Raw genomic sequence first — 19,702 nt, 5'->3', positions numbered from 1 at the left:
AATCTCTTTGAAACAGTAAACGAGCTTGATTATTCTAAATCCGAACATACCACATCAAGCTGACAGCAAAACATGCCACATCAAGCTGACAGGATATTTTTTTTTTCTGGCGGGTAATGAGTACACGAATATTACACAACACGGTGTTTAGTTGGTTTTCGTTCATACATATGGCTTGTTAACAGACGACGCAACGCGAACACCACCAGGCATTGACCGAGATATTTGTAAAGCATTTACCGTATACAAGGTAGGGTCTCCAATACGATATTTTTTGACAACGCTTCAAACAGATGCGAAAATACGTAACAAACTTTAAGGAACGACAACAGACACCCACAATATATATGCAAGCGTGTGCGATTGGGACACTTGGTACACAGCGAGGGTATTGTACATTCACAGTATATTGTAAAGAATTTTTGCAGGTGTTTATGAAAATATATTAATGTTTAGGAAGGGTGTACAGCATCTCCATGTACAGTGATTGCAATTAGTGAACAGCGTTTACAGAACGCAATACACGCTTTAACATTGCAAACGCTTGCTATTATAATACCAAATACGGAAAATACGGGTGCAGAGTAAACAACAAATGGAAGAAATTTGGACGGTTTGTATGTTGGAGACTCGAGACGCCATGTTACAAGACATGAATAAATGCCAGTCGTGGTTAACTGTAAAATAGTTCGTTGCTTCTTTTTTAACTCGATATGAGGTTGAACGGATTGGAAGACGTTTGATTAGGACGGTTTTATACCGAGTCACTACTTGTGTAGGTTAAACCTTTGAGAACAGAAAATGTTTCTCGCCGATTTTCTGTAAAACTGTGTAATAATTATTATTTGTCCCAAAGCACACAACGGGAATATCACAACAGTTTCAAACATCACAGATCGATTCACAACACGAATTAACAAGTTTCAAAATTTAACGCATACCTGACTCGCTGTTGGTTACTTGCACGACAATCAACTGCAAAGCCGAACGCACGACGGTTAAAAATAACGCTTACAACGCTTTACTGGTTATAATACTGTGATATCGGAACTTAAAAAAACGGTACATTGCGACACGATTGATTCCATTTGAACAAGCAAAAGACGAAAATCGCCTTTTCTGCAGATGGCCGCTGTGGACGTACACCTTCTGTGGATTAATAGCATAAAGCTGGAAATCATGGCTGTACTTCTTGTACGCCGGGTGCCGTGCCGTTTGGAATGCTGCTCGGAGTGGTTGCTTTGGTGTCACCGTCCACAGTCAGGGCGTTCGAGTCAGGTCTGAAAACGTACAAAAGAGTCTGTGATGTCAATCACTTTCGTGTCCTCAAGATCACACGCAAAAGTAATATTTAGGGTTGGTATGACCTAAAACTCATATACTTGTAAGTTATTCAATAAAAAGGATAGACGTTCTTGACTGATTGGTTATGAATCAGCTACACTGTGCTTTATTATTCTCATATGGATGCTATATAAATGCTTATGGGTGCGAACAGGTAGAGACGAACAAGCTGTTCCCTATGTACGCCTCACAATGATATTAATACCTGGTTGTCACAAACCTCGCTTCTTCGCCGGGGTTGGACCTTTCCGAATCAAGGGGCTGGGCATCATTATTGTTCTCCGATATGCCTGAAGCTGCGTCGTCTTCCGCCCCTGGTATCTTATCAGGACGCGGCGATCCTGCAAGAGCCTCACCATCTGCGGCAGATCGGGATAAATCCTCATCTTCCTCTTTGTCAGCATCGCCTGTCTCTGACTTTTGCTTTCCACCCGGAAGAGGAGACGACGGTGTAAGCAAGTTCAAGTCATCAGGATCACGTGATACCTTGTCAGCTTGGCCGTCTTCTGAGTCACCAACAGTGAGTTCATCTCGAACATTCTCGTCATCCGTGGAATGACCATCATCTTCGTTATTAGTGTCATCTTCCAAAGGTTTCGGAGTCTCAGAATTATCCTCAGGGGGAGCATCTTCGCCTGGATCCTGCTGATTGACGTCATCCTTCGGAGGCAAATCATCGTCTTCAGGCGAAACCTCTTCTTTGTCAGGAGTCTGTGCTCTTTCGTCGCTGGTTTCTGCTGGTTTTGTTTCGCTTTCGTCCTGAGTCTCATCTGGTTTTAAGTCTTCTTGAGTATCTTCTGATTTTTGGTCTTCCTGTACACTTGATGGCCGACTTGCTGCTGATTTCTCGCTGTTTGCATCATCGGCCTCATTATCCGAATTTTCGTTTCGTTTAGCGTTCATATCAATGCTTTCATCATTCACAGGAGAACTGTGACTTTCCGCTGATTTCGGGGGCTGAGGGCTGTCTTGTTTTTCTGAAGCAAAGGATGCCTCTGTATTGTCAGCGACTGGTACTTCCGTGTCGTTATTGATTTCCTCGGGTACTGCGTCGTTGCTTCGGTCGTCTTCTCGCAAGACCGAGTCACGTGCGCTGTCGGTGGGTGGCGCTGGTGGCGAGTCGTGACGCGAGGCCACGTCATCGTACTGTATTAAAGCGGACAATACTGTTTAGTGCATGCATGGTGGGGAGGTTAAAGGTTTTGGCTACAATTTAGATTGCCTGTGTCCATGTGCTTTGACTTACATGGTTCAGGTAATAACTAATGACTACCATACTTACTTTTTGGGGAAAGAAAGGCTGACGTTTTCGAGGATTCGCATAGACAAAAGCAGACCATAGCAAATATCGTGTATTTTCAGTAGGATAAAGAAATATGGTATGCCATTAAAAACGGAATTGATCGCATTAAAAAAGCGGCAAGCTTGAAACGAAGATGGAGGTCACGATGTATTCTATAGCAATGCATTGGGCAAGATTATGGGATATAATTAAAGTAACATCGCCAAATTCCCTTATTTTTTTATTAGATATTTATACCGAACATCTTAAGAAGTTTTTGCAATGGAAGCATAAGATTGTTGGCGGAGATTATTGCAAAGCCTACAGCATATTACGCATAATGTTTAGCAATATTTCACAGACCACCGTTGAGAATTATTCGGTTGTTTTGAGGTGAATTATGGCACACAGCGAAATACTGTAACTTTTGGAGGTCGGAAAATGTCACTTTATGCCCGTTTGCTGACGGTCCTACTTCGCCCTGGGCTTGTCTTGTCTTGCTGGTCCCTTTGCGCAGCCTGTGACCAGAAAATTTACATGTAAGCGAAGTGTGCCAATTTTCATCATCGTTTGAAATCTGGAAAAGCGCCGCATGACCAGTACTTTGGGGTTTTAAAACGAATTGTTTCGTAGAATGGAATACGAAGTGTATCCCAAGTTATTTGGTAGACAAAATCTGAACCTGTTTATTTTGTGAATTAGTGAGCAACAAAAATTGCCACACATTTTTTTGTCATACATATTTTTCACTTAAAATCAGCCCGCTTTTAGTTCAGCCTTTCATTCCGGAATGTTCCTTTGCGAAACAGGGATGGTGTTTAGTTTGAATTTTGACAATTATTCGCCCGGTAACCGGTTTTCTTCGTCGTTTTTTACAAAAGAACTATAGTAGCAGCATTAGTGAATACCGTAGTAGGCCACAGAAACACAAAGTTAGACAAAAACAAGAAAAATGTATATTTTATCTTTACACAGCAGCACTTAACTGAAACTATACAAAACCGAACGACAACACTGAGACATCCCAAACAAAAAAATAACAACTGCAACTTCCATGTTGTACGTCTATCAAGTCTTCCAACCCACTTGCTGTTTGACTTTTGCTTTCTTTGCTTTTTTAACTTTGCTACGTTTTCTCGATTTCCTCTGTGGTTTAACATTTTCCTGATACTGAAAGCAAAGTGTGTGATCATAACATCTGGTGGTATTGTTTAGAAATAATTAGTGGCTAAATGCTGTTTTAATGTTAAAATTAAAAATTAAAACTGTTTGACACTTCGGTATCTTATTTCTGTGTACACGACTCCAATGTTATATTTGTATGTACTTCTGGGTTATGTTTCTACAACAACTTGCTATCAGAAAAGCAACGATTATCTAAACTTAGTTTTTCTAAGCCTGAACGCAATCTAGTTTACTGTTCTTTTCTTAAGTCAAAGTTTTTTACACTGAAAGACAGGAAACAAACAAGTTGTGCACAAGATTTCAAAAATGACAGTTTGTGCTAAAACTTTCTACCATTTCTATGCTTCTTTATGCTGAGGTAGTTGCTCAACCTTGCCTATGCAGCTACCATTAATCTTCTATGCAAAGAAAATGCATAAAGCTGCTGACTGCCTAGCTAGCATGTACTGAGGGCAAATCAAAACTCCAAACAGTGACAAAAAACATGAAAGATTCCACTGATAAACGTTTTTTTCGAAATGTTATGTATTAAGCAAATTACCTGAGTTTCATCTACTGATTCTCTTCTTTCGTCATCACGGGGTGTTGCCTCGTCATCAGCATGGGAGGGGGATTCACCGCGCCCTGGGGCAGCAGTCGGCTGTGGGGCAGCGGCGTCTGCGAGTGGTGGGTCAGTGTTAGTGGGGCTAGGGGTGTTATCTCTGCTAGTATTGGGGTCGGATGTGGATGGACGAGAGTGGAGGAATAGGGGTGGCGAGATCAGTACACGATTCACGCCTGTTTTACCGGGTTATAGTTTCACGATCATGATGAGACATGATTCGTCGGTTAGTGACAAGTTTATTGAACGAAGGTGGTTTGAATAAAGACATACGATTATTTTAACCGCAAATAAAACGAGCATAGTCTAGCTTTAAGGAATCAACGAAAAGATCATGGTTTTAGCACATAGTTGTGACTTTTTATAAGGTTTATAGAGAGCTCTTCTGGCAAATGTAATTTTATTCCGACGTTTCACGTCCTATACAGGTCGTCTTCATCAGGGTAAATAACATTGAATGCGACTAGTACGGTGCACGATAAACAAAGGAAAAAAGAATGGAACGCAAGCAACTGTATAGGACGTCGAAACGTCGGAATAAAATTACATTTGCCAGAAGAGCTCTCTATAAACTTGATATTATGCCTGGTAGCAATAGCTTATATATTGCGACTTTTTATGATTTTTATCTTTTTTAAAAGACACTCTCCTATCAAAACATCCTTTTATAGGCTGGTTTAATTATTTAACAGACAACGCCATCCTGATTTAGTTACCGTTATCATTTAGATCTTCAGCCTCTTCTCTTTCAGTTCGGATTTCCTCCTCGATTTGTTCCTCAGCATTGCGACCAGATAAGCTAACCTGAACATCCTCCTGGTTGTCGCCGCCCGTCGCGTAATCGTCACGTGCTGTGAGCGGCGTGTCGTCATCATCCACTACGTCAGCGGGAACCTCAAGCGGTAATTCATAATTTATAAACAACCACTACAGTTCTCCGCCTTTTTTGCCCACGTTAAGTTAGATAAGCTTTTCAGACTTGCTTATGAAAAAATAGTCAAACTTAAGTAACTGGTCATTTTTAGTTGTGTAGCTCGACAAATTAGGCAAATTGAGTCTCACTTTTAGTTTTATTTCAATGACCAGTTTTGCTGAAATTGGACATGTTAACTAAACAAGGCCATAGCAACTTTGGATAATAGCTCGCGACACCCCTAAAAACTAACTAAGAAAAAAATTCTAAAAAAGATTGCGCATACAAGTTGGTTTGCAGAAAGCGTTAGACCTTATGGTGCAAATAAAGTTGCAATACTTGTCTTCAACACTTTATAAAAATCCGCCCTCCAACTCAGCTTACTTGGTCAATAGGCAGATCGACTTTTGTGTCTTCGTCTTCATCAACCTCGTCCGCCTTGATGGGACGACTGTTGGCACGGAAGACACTGTCGCTCTCTCCTGTGGGCGGATGCGGCTCTTGATCGGACTTCCCTCCTCCCGACCTTTTCACCTTCACCGGTTTTGCATGGAAGACTGACTCGCCCTCGTGGGTTGGAGGAGCACCTGGTGTTGGGAAAAATACATTAAAGACAAAACGTACAGACTACAACTAAGCAAATAAGAAACATGTTCACTCTGATGGGCAGTATACGCATTCAACTATATCATCTGGAGGTTTAACCAAACTACAAACATATAAGTACAAAGATCAGCACTATTTCAATTTACTTAATTATGGACACATAAACTATCTTACAGGAAACAATACGATGGCAGCTTTTCAACAATAAATCTACAAAACCATGACTGTGCAAGCAACACAACTAACCCCCGGACGGACGTTGCGGTTTGTATTTCTTCGTTCTTAGTGGACGGTAACCAGTCACAGCGCTTGCTCCCATCACAGTTGTCTCCTCCTGTTCTTTAACTTGCTTTCGATGGGCGTACTAAAGAAATTGCATAAAATGAAGTGCGAGTGATAGATTAGATGCAATTAGCACTACAATCGATTCTTACCATTTTCGTGTACGTCTGTTCACCTCCTTCTTTGGGTGGAGGTTTAGGCTTGTAAGTTCTCCGCAATGGTGGCAATGCAGGACTTTAAACAAAAGGTAACCGCTTTGTTGATTGCGCTAAATTACGCAAATTTGACAATCGATATCGCTGTAGAGACTTACTTTCTGCGGGGAGAATGATGAAATGCGAGACTAGCTGTAATTTCGCCGTATGGAAATTTCTTTAGTCGCTCGGTGCCAACCGCCACATAATGATGACCGCTTTCTAACTCGGATGGATCCTGCACAAGACGGTATTCCATGTCGTAGAGTCTGCAATAAAAATGATGTATACACGACGTATTACAAGGGGCCATAATGTGAACATTCTGTGGTTAAGTTCTATTGTCTTTTACGTTTTCATTTTTATGTTTTTTTAGTCTTATTCGGAAACATTTTGCTTGTTTAAAATCATACAGACATGCTGTTCAGGATATTAAAAAAAGATGGTGCCATTAGCTTACTTTCTGACAGCTTGGCCAGTTCGCAAGCCTATCTTTTCAGTGATTTCGGACAAAACAAGATCCCACGACTTCATCACGCGAGGAATGAGGAGAAGCTTAAGGGCTGGAGCATTTATGTCGCCATTTGCGTATACGCTGCAAAAACAAAAAGGCTTCATGCAATGCACGGCTAAACCGAAAACTAGCAATAAACTCATAAAGTTATATTTTACAGACAAATCCTTTTAAATAAGAAAGCTGAAAAATACTGAAAGCCAGACAAGGAATAGGAATAAAATGTACTTACAAAATCACGCATGGATCCTTGACGTACTTGCGCCATCTCGCGGAGACGTTCATTCTGTTGTGGTGACGAATCTAAAAACCAAAATACAGATTATATGTTAGACGTTGAGCAAAACAAAGTTCGTCCTAAAATTCGCGAAGAAAAAATATTCTCAACGTACTTTGTTAGTAAGTTGCAATCTTTGTGACAAAATTCGCCTTTTTAGCAGGATGTGGCCGTCGGGTTGCCACTGCTTACTGTTTCTACATGACGACGCCATTTTTATTCTTAATATCTAAACTTTTACCGCTCACTGCCACTGGAGTCGTTTATCTACATCCTCCATACGACATACCACTATAAAACAAACTTTTACGCTTCTGTACTGCCAATAACATGTTCTTGTTAGATCACAAATAAACTGTGAGTGAAGACCAGCAATGGAAGTTCACAATACATTTATCACACTCGGCCGACTTGACAAGGGGCAGTCGATTTCAAGAGACGAGAGAAAAAAATCGTCAACGCCCTTCAACCTCTGCGTTATCTTCACTCGTATCGAAAACGACACCCAGATGACGCTTGCGCAAAATGTACGTCCACAAAAAGCGAACATAGTTAGACATACTTCTTTACAGTCAACACACACTCGCTTAAAAATGGATTATGGCAAAATTGTATCAATATTCAGTTTTCAGAATGACTCTGACTAACCAAAGCAGTTAACCACTAAAAAAAATTACATCAGCATTGACGGATTGTAATTGTAATGCTGTCAAACTAAAGCTAACGTACTAATATCACATCGCCGATCGTTGTGAATTTAGACGGATCACAACCTCAGCTCGCCATTGTTTCAAGTTGTCACGAGTCGGGGCAGATCAGATGCGACCGCCAAGTACCAGCACAAGTGGTCCTTGATACACCAAGAACAGCTCACAAACGCTTGGTTCCGTTGTAGTTGTGTGGTGGTTGTTTGTGTAATTTCCTGCCTAATGATGCTGCCACGAGTGCGCTATTGTGTCGAGCTGATTTCTGACAGCAGGTATGCGCAAAACGCCCTGAAAGCCTGTTACTAATAGGCTGCACGTCCTCTCGAAGTGTCTTAAGATAATCCTTCAGCGCGAGCTGTTCTGCCGAAGTCTGCTCCTCTTACAAAGTTGAAATACACAAGTAAATGTGTCAAAAGTTCACATGCAATATAATTGGGTCAATGCATCCGAGTTGGAGTGTATCCAACTTTGCCTAAAAATCGTCGCGCTGATATGAATCCAAGCAGCAGGGGGGCGGTCAACCAGCCGATAAAACTGGGTCATAAACGCACTTAATACTTTGCTTTTGTCATCGTGTCTGTATTGCAAAACCCATCCAGTTCAACAAAGAGCATATGTGTACACTCATTTTGTGTAGCCTTGGTAACCCGAATAAGTCGGGGTAAATTAGGCATCACATGAAAAGACAGAAACTTCTGCATCATTCTTCAAATGTTTGGTGTTTGCACTGCATGGTACTACCCGGTAAACCCTTATCACAAGCGGTCGTCCCAAGCAATCGCGATATTAGAGCAGTTCCAATAACAAAAAAGCACCTGGCATCTCGAAGGAGCTTTAAGAAGTGCTGACAATGGCATTGGTAACGTCAGTCAAGGAGATTAAATGAAGTAAAGGAGCATTGAGCCTCAACGCCCATATCGTACGCAAGTCGCTGGAGGTGGAAAATATAACTACAGGAATGTAAGAACAACAATGAGCCAGTTTGTTGATGAGACATGGTTTGTTTAGGAAACAATATGCTCTTTCCATGATGTAAAGGGCAACCGCACTGCGGCGTTTGGAAAAAAGAGTCCTTGTGTAATATTAACTGGAATGCTTTGGGCAGAAACTTGTGCTCCTGACCCAAATACAGACATAAAAAACCTTGATCGGGATTTATCTCCGGGAGCGTCCACGGTTTGAACCCCGTGTAAAAACAAAAATTGGGGCCAGAAACAAACAAAACCTTTTAAAGATTAGAACAAAAATGCATCAATAACAGGAAAGCATTTTATACAGAGACTTGGCCCATATTTAGTGATCAGTAGACAAAATGGCAGACGGCAGTCGTTTCGTAAACGTCAGGTGACGGTACAGCTGCGAGTCTCTTTTATTGATTGTGCCTCCCCGTAATGCATTGGTGAAATTGATTGGGTACGACGCATTGATCGGCAAACGGAAGAGGGTTGGCAAGGTCGGGGTCGTTATGCAACGAACGGCGATGTTGCCTGCTTATCATATAAACACTTAAATATGACGTTTTACTGTACGTATAGCTATTTGCCAGAGTTTTTTTTTTAAGTTTAGACCACATACGTTACCAAACCAGGGCCATTATTTAACTATAATGTATGCTTCGATAGACCAAATATAAATCAGAGTTCTCAACGAACATGTCAAAGAAGGTCACATTTGAGGACAAATCTATTTAGGTTTTAGCTGGTCGCCACATCAATACAGTGTTTATGGCAATACAGGCAGGCTTGTCATTTAATACACGGCGGTTTTCAGAAGCAACATTGCCCGATCGGAAAACCTCACCACCTTTCGATGTGGAGCGAAGGCGACAGCATAAGCGTGTGTAAGTCAAGTCGATACTATGAGGTGCTACGGGAAGTGTTTAAAACCAAACAAGTAGTGCTACGGGCCTGGTAGCCATGACGACGAAAGATCGGGTGTCGTTGGGAAGTTCGGGTTACTGGAAGTATCCAATGCTCTATTGTGAAGTGTGCCACATTTGTTCTCAGGTTTCGTGCACTGCAAAGCTTTTAGTACCTTAACACAAAACTGACTGTAGCCTAATTCAAAACAAAACTTGTTGCTAATATAGTCGCCTGTCGACGCTTGTGTATCCAGTTTTGGCAAAAGGGAACAAAAATTGTGGTACACTTTGCAAAATAGCATTGGAGAGTCTGGATATATCCATTGAGCGCCGAGCCAAGTCACATTTTCTCGAACCATTGCCAATAAAGCACATAAAGACGCGACGGATTCTCATTAATAATGCAGGTGGAGGGCACGGTGACTCGTCGCCGTCAGATTCGTCTACACCGCAAGCGTCAAAAAACAACAGCCAGTAAAGATCGCTACTATGACGTAGAAAAGAGAAACAACAAGAACAAATATTGTTTTAAAACCTCATAGTCTTTCGAAGAAACTCGTAGATATCACAAACATAAAACGTCATTGTGTAGCAATAAGCTTTTCCAAGAAAACATATTTATGTGTATTTTTCAATATTTGTGAACATTGGGAAACCAGGCTGAGTAACAACACTATATTTTCATTACCACATTGCAAAAATGTTGGTCAATAACTTCCCAAGAATCGATGACGAGTTAGAGAAAAAAGGTGCCAACCTTTCGGAATTAAATATTTGATACAAAAGCAAAAACATAGACAGAGCAGCACTTCAAAATGCCTGACATATTTGGACGCTCTATTTAAATGACCTGTGAGATCAAGATACTTTATTGTGATGTGATACAAATATAGCAGTAAGGAAAAAATAACTTACCTCGCAAAAAATACCACAAGGTTGAAGTCTGATTCCTTAAACAAATGCTGAGTACTTCGCTAAGTTATCGATAGTAGAAAAGAAAACGAAAGTTATTAAAGCATCTAGTAACTTTTTTACACAGTTTATTTTACTTTCAAATCATTTACAGCCAGCCGCTAAAGAAATTTAGGATCCAACGCTTTACAAAGTTTTCGTCAAAAAGACCAAACAACTGTTCTGTCCTGCCTTTGCTAGCACAAGATTGTGCGTATTCAGGGCGTTGCACTGCATGCATCGCGTCAGCAGAGGGAAAAAAACGCATTATCGATTTTAATTACAGGAGGCTGCGTGCTCCAACGTCAGCTTAGAGTGACCACGTAAGGAAGAGATCAATTTATCTAAAGATAATCCGCGCAAGAACAATGCCATGAATGACGTTCCTTGGTTCCCTTGGTTCAATGGGTGATTGGAAACGTCGGGTCAATCACAAAATGTTTCGTTGTTAACTATTCTTGGAAGTGTAATGTACTTTATACTAATTGGCTCCTACTAACTTATTGGCGTCAAGGAAACAATGTGTTTCAAGCGTAAACAAATTTGAAAATTGGCGTGAAAAGTTTATGTGCAATAACTCCTCACAGGGTTAGAAACACAAAAGGACACAAATGGTCTCATTTCCAAACCAAAAAGAGGCAACCACAAGTCTGTAAACATATCCATAATGGTGCTTTGCAACCGTAAGTGCAGAGTTATTTCTGGCAACAAGAATAAAAAGATACAGAAGGTTAAGTCGAAAGGAAATCTAATTAGAAGCTGTTTTAGAAACCACGATCAGTCAATTAGCGAAGGACGCGGTGCACAAGGAAGACTCCTAATGGACATGCCCTGCATCAGTAATTTCCCGTTACAAAACCCGCAAATCAATTCGTCTATGTTTCGCAGCAAGTTTTTCGATGATGTAAACTGACAACGCTGAAACATACCTGGACACGAATAACAAATCGATATATGTTTGGTTCTAGTGCAGTAGCAACGAAATAAAACCCTGTCCTTACTTATAGGAAATATTAAGTTGGCTTGTACAAGTTTAAATGTGTTTAAATGTAAAGCTAATTCAACAAAGATTACTTATGCACTTCTGAACTACAATTGACAATACCGGTAAACGGTTGTCACGTAAAACCGTAGATAAACAGCATGGTACTTACATCGAACACATTGCGACGAGGCGGTGGTCTTCTTTTCTGTCCGATCTCTTTGTACCTACAACATAAATGCCATGTTTAGCTTTTGTTTTCAATAATTATTAAATGTAAGCTGGAAAGCTATGGATTCAAGTGCTGTAGTTGTTTTTTTTTTATCATTTTTGCTTCGTCAAGGCCCAATCCCTATAAAAACGGCATGTTGCAGAATAATAGACTAACAGTTTGAAAACAAATCGTTGTCAAAAATTATAAAATTTGTAAGTACTCAGTCAACAACAAGTCGCACATTTACTACAAGAAATCTTGCACAGCGATTTTATAGGCCGGTTTACTTCCACGCAGAATAGAGTTTACTATCACAAGCTCAAACACGTTCAAGTTTGCTGAAAACATTGAATGCCAGCTGTAAACCGACGAAATCTCCGGGGCAAAACAAACACACTACTAGCGCTTAACATAACAACTAACAAAGGGCCATGGGACAGCGAAGGCACAAACAACATTGTCTCTTGTACCTTGGCCTATCACGGGAGGGCGCAATGCTTTACACTATATTTTTAACTGAAAACGTCAACAGCGAAGAAGCAGTCGGTGGTCGATATTCCACTCAGTGTTGAGTGACATTAGCAATAGCAGACTTAAGAAAACATGGGTGGCTTTGAGAAGTCACGGCTATCGTACGTGGGAGTAACGAAAACTTTCTGCTGCTTGTTATGATTTGAATTGTTAGCGGTTAATTAGCTACGACATTGCAATTATATCACGGCTTGGGGAGAATTGATTTATCAATAATGATTTAAATCGCTGGTCCCATAGTTGTTTTGATTTGTGGTGTAGGGTACGTGATCTTGCTAGTGTTATAAAGCTACCAAAATTGCCGGAATTTAAAGACCAATTGTGCAGACGGGCAATAAAATTCAAAACCGAAAGGATGTTGTGTATCACTTCTATTCATCAGTGCACAAACGCCATATGCTTGAAACAGATTTTTATTGGCCTCACAGGTAGATCTAGCAGGTTTTAAAACTAAACCAAAAACCCGAAACGAATTGCATTTTTGACCAATGAGACACACCCTAGTCACAAACAGCAAGTGGTGGTTGCTATTTGCAGCTTAAGGGGGTAAACAAATGTGGGCGAGAGATCAAACTCGAATGAAATCATTGCGCTGGTTCGAAGAGCAAACAACGAATGCAGGTGGTGGCTTGGCCGCGGCAAGTCAAGACAAGTCGTGATTGTTAATAGAGTCGGAAGAAATCCAAACAGCACAAGATAGCGTCCCTTAACCTGTGTCACTATCTTCAAGTGGACGTGACTTATGTGGTTTCAATTAATCTTATTCCACGAGTGTGTACTGCTGAAGATTGACGGCAGATACCCGCCGGTTGCGCAAACACACTATTATGGGCAAAAGGGTCCTTGTTGTCGCCTAGCCAAGTCCATATTGTTTAAGGGGTCTCCTTAAAACTTTTTGAATTATCATGCGGCGAAAACTGTTTGACAGCTCCAACACTTATTTTAGAGTGGTATCAACGAAAGACCAAACATATAGGAATGCCATTATATCAAACGTGAGATACGATTGTTAAACGAATTCGTTGCACCGACCCTAGCGACCAATCTCTCACCAACGCAACCCTGACGCAACGACGCCGTTTTGGCAGTCAAGCGAAACATAAGCAACTCGACGTAGCATCATGGTACTGTCCACTTATATCAGTCTGATGATTGAAGCGGATCTGCGTATAATGGTGATGAACCTCTGTGAATGGGAACGTTTACCCTATATGTGTACAAATATTTGTTTCCGAGTTTCGGGCATCTAACTACCGGAATCGGCTGCAAAGTCAAACGTATTTTTTGTGATGGCCTACTGTAGCAACTGTACGCATGTTCTTTTTCAAACAAATAGTTTTTGTGACAAGTTTAATGTTTCAAAGGCGTATTTATTCCTGTTCAGAAAAACAGTAATTTGAATTTACAATTTCACAACACGTCGATTTCGCAGTGCCGCTGTCGGTGGGGGGCGAGCAAAATGTTGACATGGCAATCCAACAGCAACAGTATGTTGACTGAACAATTCATGTCGGTTTGGGTGTTTTACAAGGCCCAGCTCGTTGCGGCATGCGGAAAGCAAACAAGCTTTTATGTCACTTATCCAAGCCTCTCAACGTGTAAGAACAACCAAATGCCCGTACACGATTATGATAAAATGACTATTCGAGAAGATCATCGTATAAAGAGGTCAATATTTGCTTAATGATCTACCCTGGGTTTTTCATCATGTTAACGTCTAAGCGACATATGTGAATATTGTTGCGCAACATTTAATCGAGTTTAAAGGGAAGTTTTACTTCGGCTGTGAACCGAGGAATTCGTAAGTAACCTAGCCCCAATTCAATGTCTGGTATTTGCCGAGGAACATGAAAACAAAGATTTTTTGGCATCTAACAAACAAACATAAGGTTTTAGGCAAACACAAATGAAGGAGAATAGTTTGCGTTGCCTAGGTAACGTTTCGTGAAGGTTTATTTTAGAACCAACGCATGAAGAGGGCGGGTCCTACTACGAGCTGCGGTTTGTAGAACCCTTTGTGTGATAAAGTACGCTGTGAGTTCAAAGGGTGTGAAGCAACTTGCGTAATGCCGGCCGCTGTTTCGCATTCAAGAGCAACCGAGGGTGCGACGACCCCAGGTCATCCACACCCCACGTTGCTCCCGTTGGCACGTTGCGAAACGGGTTTACGGTTGTACGATATACACGTTTCGTGGGGTCTTGGCTTTTCATTTCCTGTTTGAACAGACAAAACTAATAGTAAATTGGAAATCTGAATACACGTTTTTAAATGACAAATTCAAAAATATTGTGACAATCTTATATAGGAAAAAAGCGGTCCTATGACAGACAGGTTGCGGTACCAGAGTACATCTTACGTTTGTCAGGAATTAAAACAACAAATTAAAAAAGCAACGACCTTCCTGTAACGCAAAACAAATTTGAAGATGGCTTTAAAAATGAAACGTTGCATTTTGACTCTGTTGGTATAACTCCAGATGTCTGAGGATCAAACATTTAGCTACTCTTGCGCGAAAATGCCCCTGGTGTTGGATCAAAGGATCCCAATTCAAACAGAAGACAAAATAGCCTTGGGTCATCAAAGGAATGTCCAAATTTCAACAGATTCCAATGGCTACTGAGAAGTTTTATAAGTGGATAAAATGTGACGAGAAGTACCCCTGCACAATGAATCATCAATTATTCAAAGTAACCAAGTGCCTCCCAGCAATCTAATCTAAATACCCACGAATCTGTTTTGCTTGTAAAAACAAACCGTACAAACGTGGACCCGCAATCGATGAAAGATACACGAGATTTAAATTTCGGGAAATATTTATCAAACAGAAATAATCATTGTTTTTTGGTGTACCTGACGCTTATGTAACCCGGTGTATAACTATTCGCTTGATACCATTCATAGCCATAGCGACGGCTTCTAATCTACTATACACGGGTTGTAACGTGCAGTACACGAGAATTTATTTACCAATAATGGTCCAACTCGCTGGTCCCATAGTTCTTTTGATTTGTGGTGCAAGGTACGTGATCTTGCTAGTGTTATAAAGCTACCAAAAATAGGCCGTAATTTAAAGATCAATTGTATAAAGACCAAAAAGGGCAATAAAATTTCGACCCGACACGCGTTCTAACAGGAAAAGTCTTATTATGCTTGACCAAACCGCAAAATGAATCTTTTCTAAAAAATGTATAGAACGTGGCCTTAAGCATTCTCCGAGAGGCCTTAAGGCACGGGACCCATTTTTTCCGGAAATAAAGCACAAAAAACGGGAAATGTTGTAGTGATTTAATGACCGACGAACATACCACGATGTAACAAAAAATGGAAAAAAAAGGCCACAAAATTTTTAATTCAATTTTCCAGAGTGACCTTTGTTAAGAGCAACCATTTTCGATATTATTTTAACAAAACCCAATACACGCCAAAATATATGTATAATGTACTCACACAAGAGGACGGAATTTTTCCACGCCTCCGGCGACCACATCCATCCCGTTTTGCAGTTGTTGCAAGTCTTGAACGCGGTGACCTGCTGTGGGTGTGTAGATGTTGCGCACTGCTCCGAATGGGGCTTTGATCCCCATGGTAACCTGATCCCCATGATAAAGTGTTCGTTAAAATTTGGTTGCAAAAATTTGGGTTAATTTTGAAAACGAAATAAATATCCTGATGGTCTATTTACTAATTCGTGACGCTCTAAATGAGACTTTTTGGGCCAGTGCTTACTAATGACTTAATCCATTAAATCAATTCTACATAGGCAAAAAGGGTAATATCTCACGCTGAAAAATAGTAGTATAAGGCTTTGCTGAATCACAGCCACACAATTACACGCACCTGAGTTAGGAATCCATTAAAATCGGAGATGTGGCGGCGATTGACGACAAACTTTCGTCCGGGAAAGAAACGGTCGCCATTGAGGTAGACGCGAACGTTCTTGGCTGTCTCAGGCTGCTGCATCGGTACCAGAGTATTATGCTGCTGTTGCGGAGGTTGATGCTGCTGTTCGAATACCAACGTTGACATTGCGTGTGCCCGTCAGGCCAGTGCAGTCCTAACCAGCTCCTTCCTAAAACTGATGAGCCGGTCGCGGCGGCACTAAATCGACGTTCGACGATGGATGGGCGTCTGCGCCGAAAAACAAACGTGTCACCTGCTGTATCGATTCAATTCGAATGTACGTTCTCATTTATTTCTACAAATTGCCGGTCACCTGCATGAGGTCCAGGCTATTAAACCCCTAACTGCTACCCTAAATGTCACACACTGCATTACACATTAAAAAAACACATGTAAAAACTCAGCGTGAATATAAATGAAAAACGGAATAGAAATGAAACAATTAAAAAAAAACATTTTTTCTGTTTTAGCCATCCTATGTTAAACGGTGTTTGTGCATCTACAAAACTATGCCGTACAATTTTATTAGCACTGATGCGCTATGCTTTTTGTAAAATCAAAATTGCACAGTGTTGCTGAATTTGCACAGGTGGAGTCCCGTTGGTCAGACGGTATATGGAAAAAAAAGCTGATTGGAGCGTATTCGAGAAACAGGTGAATATTTTATGATGTCGGTTCGTCTTTTGCAACATCATCAATAATTAAATGCAGCGACTAAGTAGGCTATCCTGTTCCAACAACAAAAATCAATTTCCAGCTGGGGAACTGATGACACTGATAGCATGTAAAATGTGTTCTAGTTGGTGACTAATGTGATTATTCTCGGCAATTTTGCGTATGTTAGGAAAATATTATTCTAATCTTGCATCGGTAGAATACCGTAGGCTGTAAGAACATTTTAATGGAAAGTGGTAAACATCCATTACAAATGCACATTAAAAATGTTCAGGAGCCGCTACACGAAATCAATTTGTAAATAGATGTGTTTTGACTTTGGTGAAATACTAGATTATAAGTTAACCAGCATAGGATCCTAATTCGAACGTAAAGTTACGTGCGTCACGGGAGCGGCTAATCAACAATTGTGCGTAGCAACAGTGATTCAAAACAAAACACGGCAGGGGTTTCGTGTTGCGCAAGTGCGATGAAAACTCGATCCAACGTAAACATTCCAGCGCCTGTCTGACACACAAAACATCAGTTGATTGTAACACAAAGGCCACCAGCTTTCCAACCAATTTACACCCGAAAAACGAAGTTTTTTTGCCGGCGGGTTGAAATTTGCCGCCAACGCATGCTGAAATTATTCATCAATTGTTCGTAAGTGTGTCGCACTTGGTGTTTCTAGTGTGTATTTAACAAAACCTAATTGATTTGACCTGTCATTGGCTCGTGGATGACAGCCCGTTCAAGTGCAGTCAAGTGAGACCAAAAGTGGGCCATGTTATTCTCTTAGCAAATGCACAATTTCAGCAGCACGTGGTGAGGTGCTGGTACAACTGATTAGCACAACTGACCACATGAATAACTGGTTACACATCTGCTAATAATATTTATTCACCGATTTTGTTTGTCATACATGTGTACAGTTTTTTTTTAAGGTGTTAAATTTTTAAGGTGCAAATTTCTCCAGCGGTTTCCCAAAATTTGGACTTGCTATTTTTTGGTATTTAAATGAAACACTTGCGGTCTCTTAAAACTACTTAGCGGTCACCCAAACCAAACCTTAAAAAAACCCTGCATGTGTATACTAATTGTGAATTATTGCAGAACTTTTGTAAATTGGTAAAACTGCTCCTAAAATTTACATTTACAAATATCCAGAAATTTAAAGCAGTGTGTGAAAGTTGAAAAACTTCGCAATTTAAATTCACAGACATGCAACACGATTCAAAGTAAAAATCAAGAGGACAAAGAAACATCATGGCATATTTACATAGTGGATATTATATTTTGAAAATTGTGATTTGAATAAATACATTGTTTGTGAAAGCATTTTTGACTTATAAAATCACATTTACCAGAAGAGCTCTTTAAACTTGATACTATGCCTGGCAGCAATAGCTTATATATGTAAAAATTATGTTGTTGTTAAGCAAATTCAACCTTGGGTAACATGTCCTTGCAGAGTTAAATGTTCTGAAGATTTGTTCTTGTTAAATTGAAGTCATAACTATTTTTTTCCGCAATTTTGTGAGGTAAAAAGTTTTTATTAGACTTTTTGTGCAATAAAATTACATACAGTTAAGATATATAAAACTATACCATATACATAACATTGCATTGACACATATTGCAAATAAAATCATGCTTTTTTGCATCGAATAGTGGAAAAGATTTTGTACTACTATAAAACAGGTATGATACATTTGTTTGTTAACTTGAACAGTTCTGTACAAACACTAATTTACAGTACTTATGTACAATCTAAATTTGCTCAAATAAGGTGATGCAAACTGTAACTACATGTGGTTAAAAAGCTATTCAACAAACTGCCAAAACAACACATTTTGGACCGTTTTAAAAGCATTTTCTGTTGCTAAAAATATTATACTTTTAACATAGCAAGTAAGTTTTGCAGGTACATTTGAACAATTTTATATTGTTACAGTTGAATAATTTTATATTGTACCAAAAATATGCTTACAAAATTTGCACCTATATAATAATTGAATACAATGGGTGCCACAAATATTACCTATACCGGGTGTTTTTGTTGCAATTGAATGCTGTGTACTTACTTGAAATCTTGGTGTTGTGATGGTTGAACTACAATTGTAATTGTTGAAAATAGTTTGGCATATGTTTCTTGATAAACATATTAAAACACAATTTTGTCGCTTTACCAGAGTAACAGACCACACATACTTATCATTACTTTAACACACTACTTTAACCTACAATATAAGACCTAGCGTGTAGCACATGAGCGCTGGCGCTGAATGGACTGCCTAATCACGATTTTGTGCGCTAGTAAACTTGCCGTTACCATGGATATAACGTAACCACACGGTGTCGCTATGCGCCAAATTGAAATTTTAAATTCCGCTATACGTCAAGTTTAAATTGAATCTTAAAACCAGGGAAATACTAATAATATCAAGAAAAGAATGTCTCGAACTATCTTTTATCCTGCAATTTTTCAAAAAATGCGCCTGTTTGTTGATTTAACAACATTTTACCAAAAAGCTAGCGTTATACAGCTTACAAAATATGCCAACAAATTTAGGCGGTTTTTAAAGAGATATTTTTTTCCAATCAAAATTATACAAATGTGAAAAACGATACATTCACCGGCAAAACTTCTGAAATTTATCAATATAGAAATCATATATTTGATCTCCAAATCAAACATGA

At 39.9% G+C, this 19,702-nt stretch overlaps 1 protein-coding gene across 5 annotated transcripts; it reads right to left on the bottom strand.

The window, feature by feature from the left end:
* Nucleotides 1-80: 80 nt before the first annotated feature.
* On the bottom strand, nt 81-19,700 carry LOC145238160 (uncharacterized). Of its 5 annotated transcripts, none has more exons than XM_080101237.1 (14): nt 19,087-19,700; nt 16,283-16,573; nt 15,893-16,035; nt 11,872-11,926; nt 7,154-7,224; nt 6,868-7,002; nt 6,527-6,676; nt 6,366-6,447; nt 6,178-6,295; nt 5,710-5,912; nt 5,129-5,306; nt 4,353-4,468; nt 1,550-2,490; nt 81-1,280 (listed from the first exon to the last, which is right to left on the bottom strand). In XM_080101237.1, exons 2-14 carry the CDS (start codon nt 16,469-16,471, stop codon nt 1,178-1,180), a joined length of 2,484 nt encoding a protein of 827 aa, XP_079957363.1. In that variant the 5' UTR covers nt 16,472-16,573; nt 19,087-19,700; the 3' UTR covers nt 81-1,177. The 5 variants fall into 5 exon arrangements, with proteins under 5 accessions (XP_079957363.1, XP_079957364.1, XP_079957367.1 ...); XM_080101238.1 differs by having other exon boundaries at nt 1,565-2,490; nt 19,087-19,699; XM_080101241.1 differs by lacking the exons at nt 11,872-11,926; nt 15,893-16,035; nt 16,283-16,573; nt 19,087-19,700 and adding an exon at nt 10,682-10,874.
* Nucleotides 19,701-19,702: the final 2 nt, after the last annotated feature.

The sequence above is a fragment of the Phallusia mammillata genome, chromosome 7, assembly GCF_965637545.1.
Source record: "Phallusia mammillata chromosome 7, kaPhaMamm4.hap1.1, whole genome shotgun sequence".
NCBI classification, from domain to species: domain Eukaryota; kingdom Metazoa; phylum Chordata; class Ascidiacea; order Phlebobranchia; family Ascidiidae; genus Phallusia; species Phallusia mammillata.
This window is presented reverse-complemented; position numbering and strand designations above follow the sequence as displayed.

Coding starts and splice junctions, on each gene's coding strand:
- LOC145238160 (XM_080101237.1), bottom strand. CDS start 16,471: ATGTCAACGTTGGTATTCGAACAGCAGCATCAACCTCCGCAACAGCAG. Junction 11,927..15,892: donor GAAAAATTCCGTCCTCTTGT/GTGAGTACATTA, acceptor TTTATGTTGTAG/GTACAAAGAGATCGGACAGA. Junction 6,448..6,526: donor CATCATTCTCCCCGCAGAAA/GTAAGTCTCTAC, acceptor TTTTGTTTAAAG/TCCTGCATTGCCACCATTGC.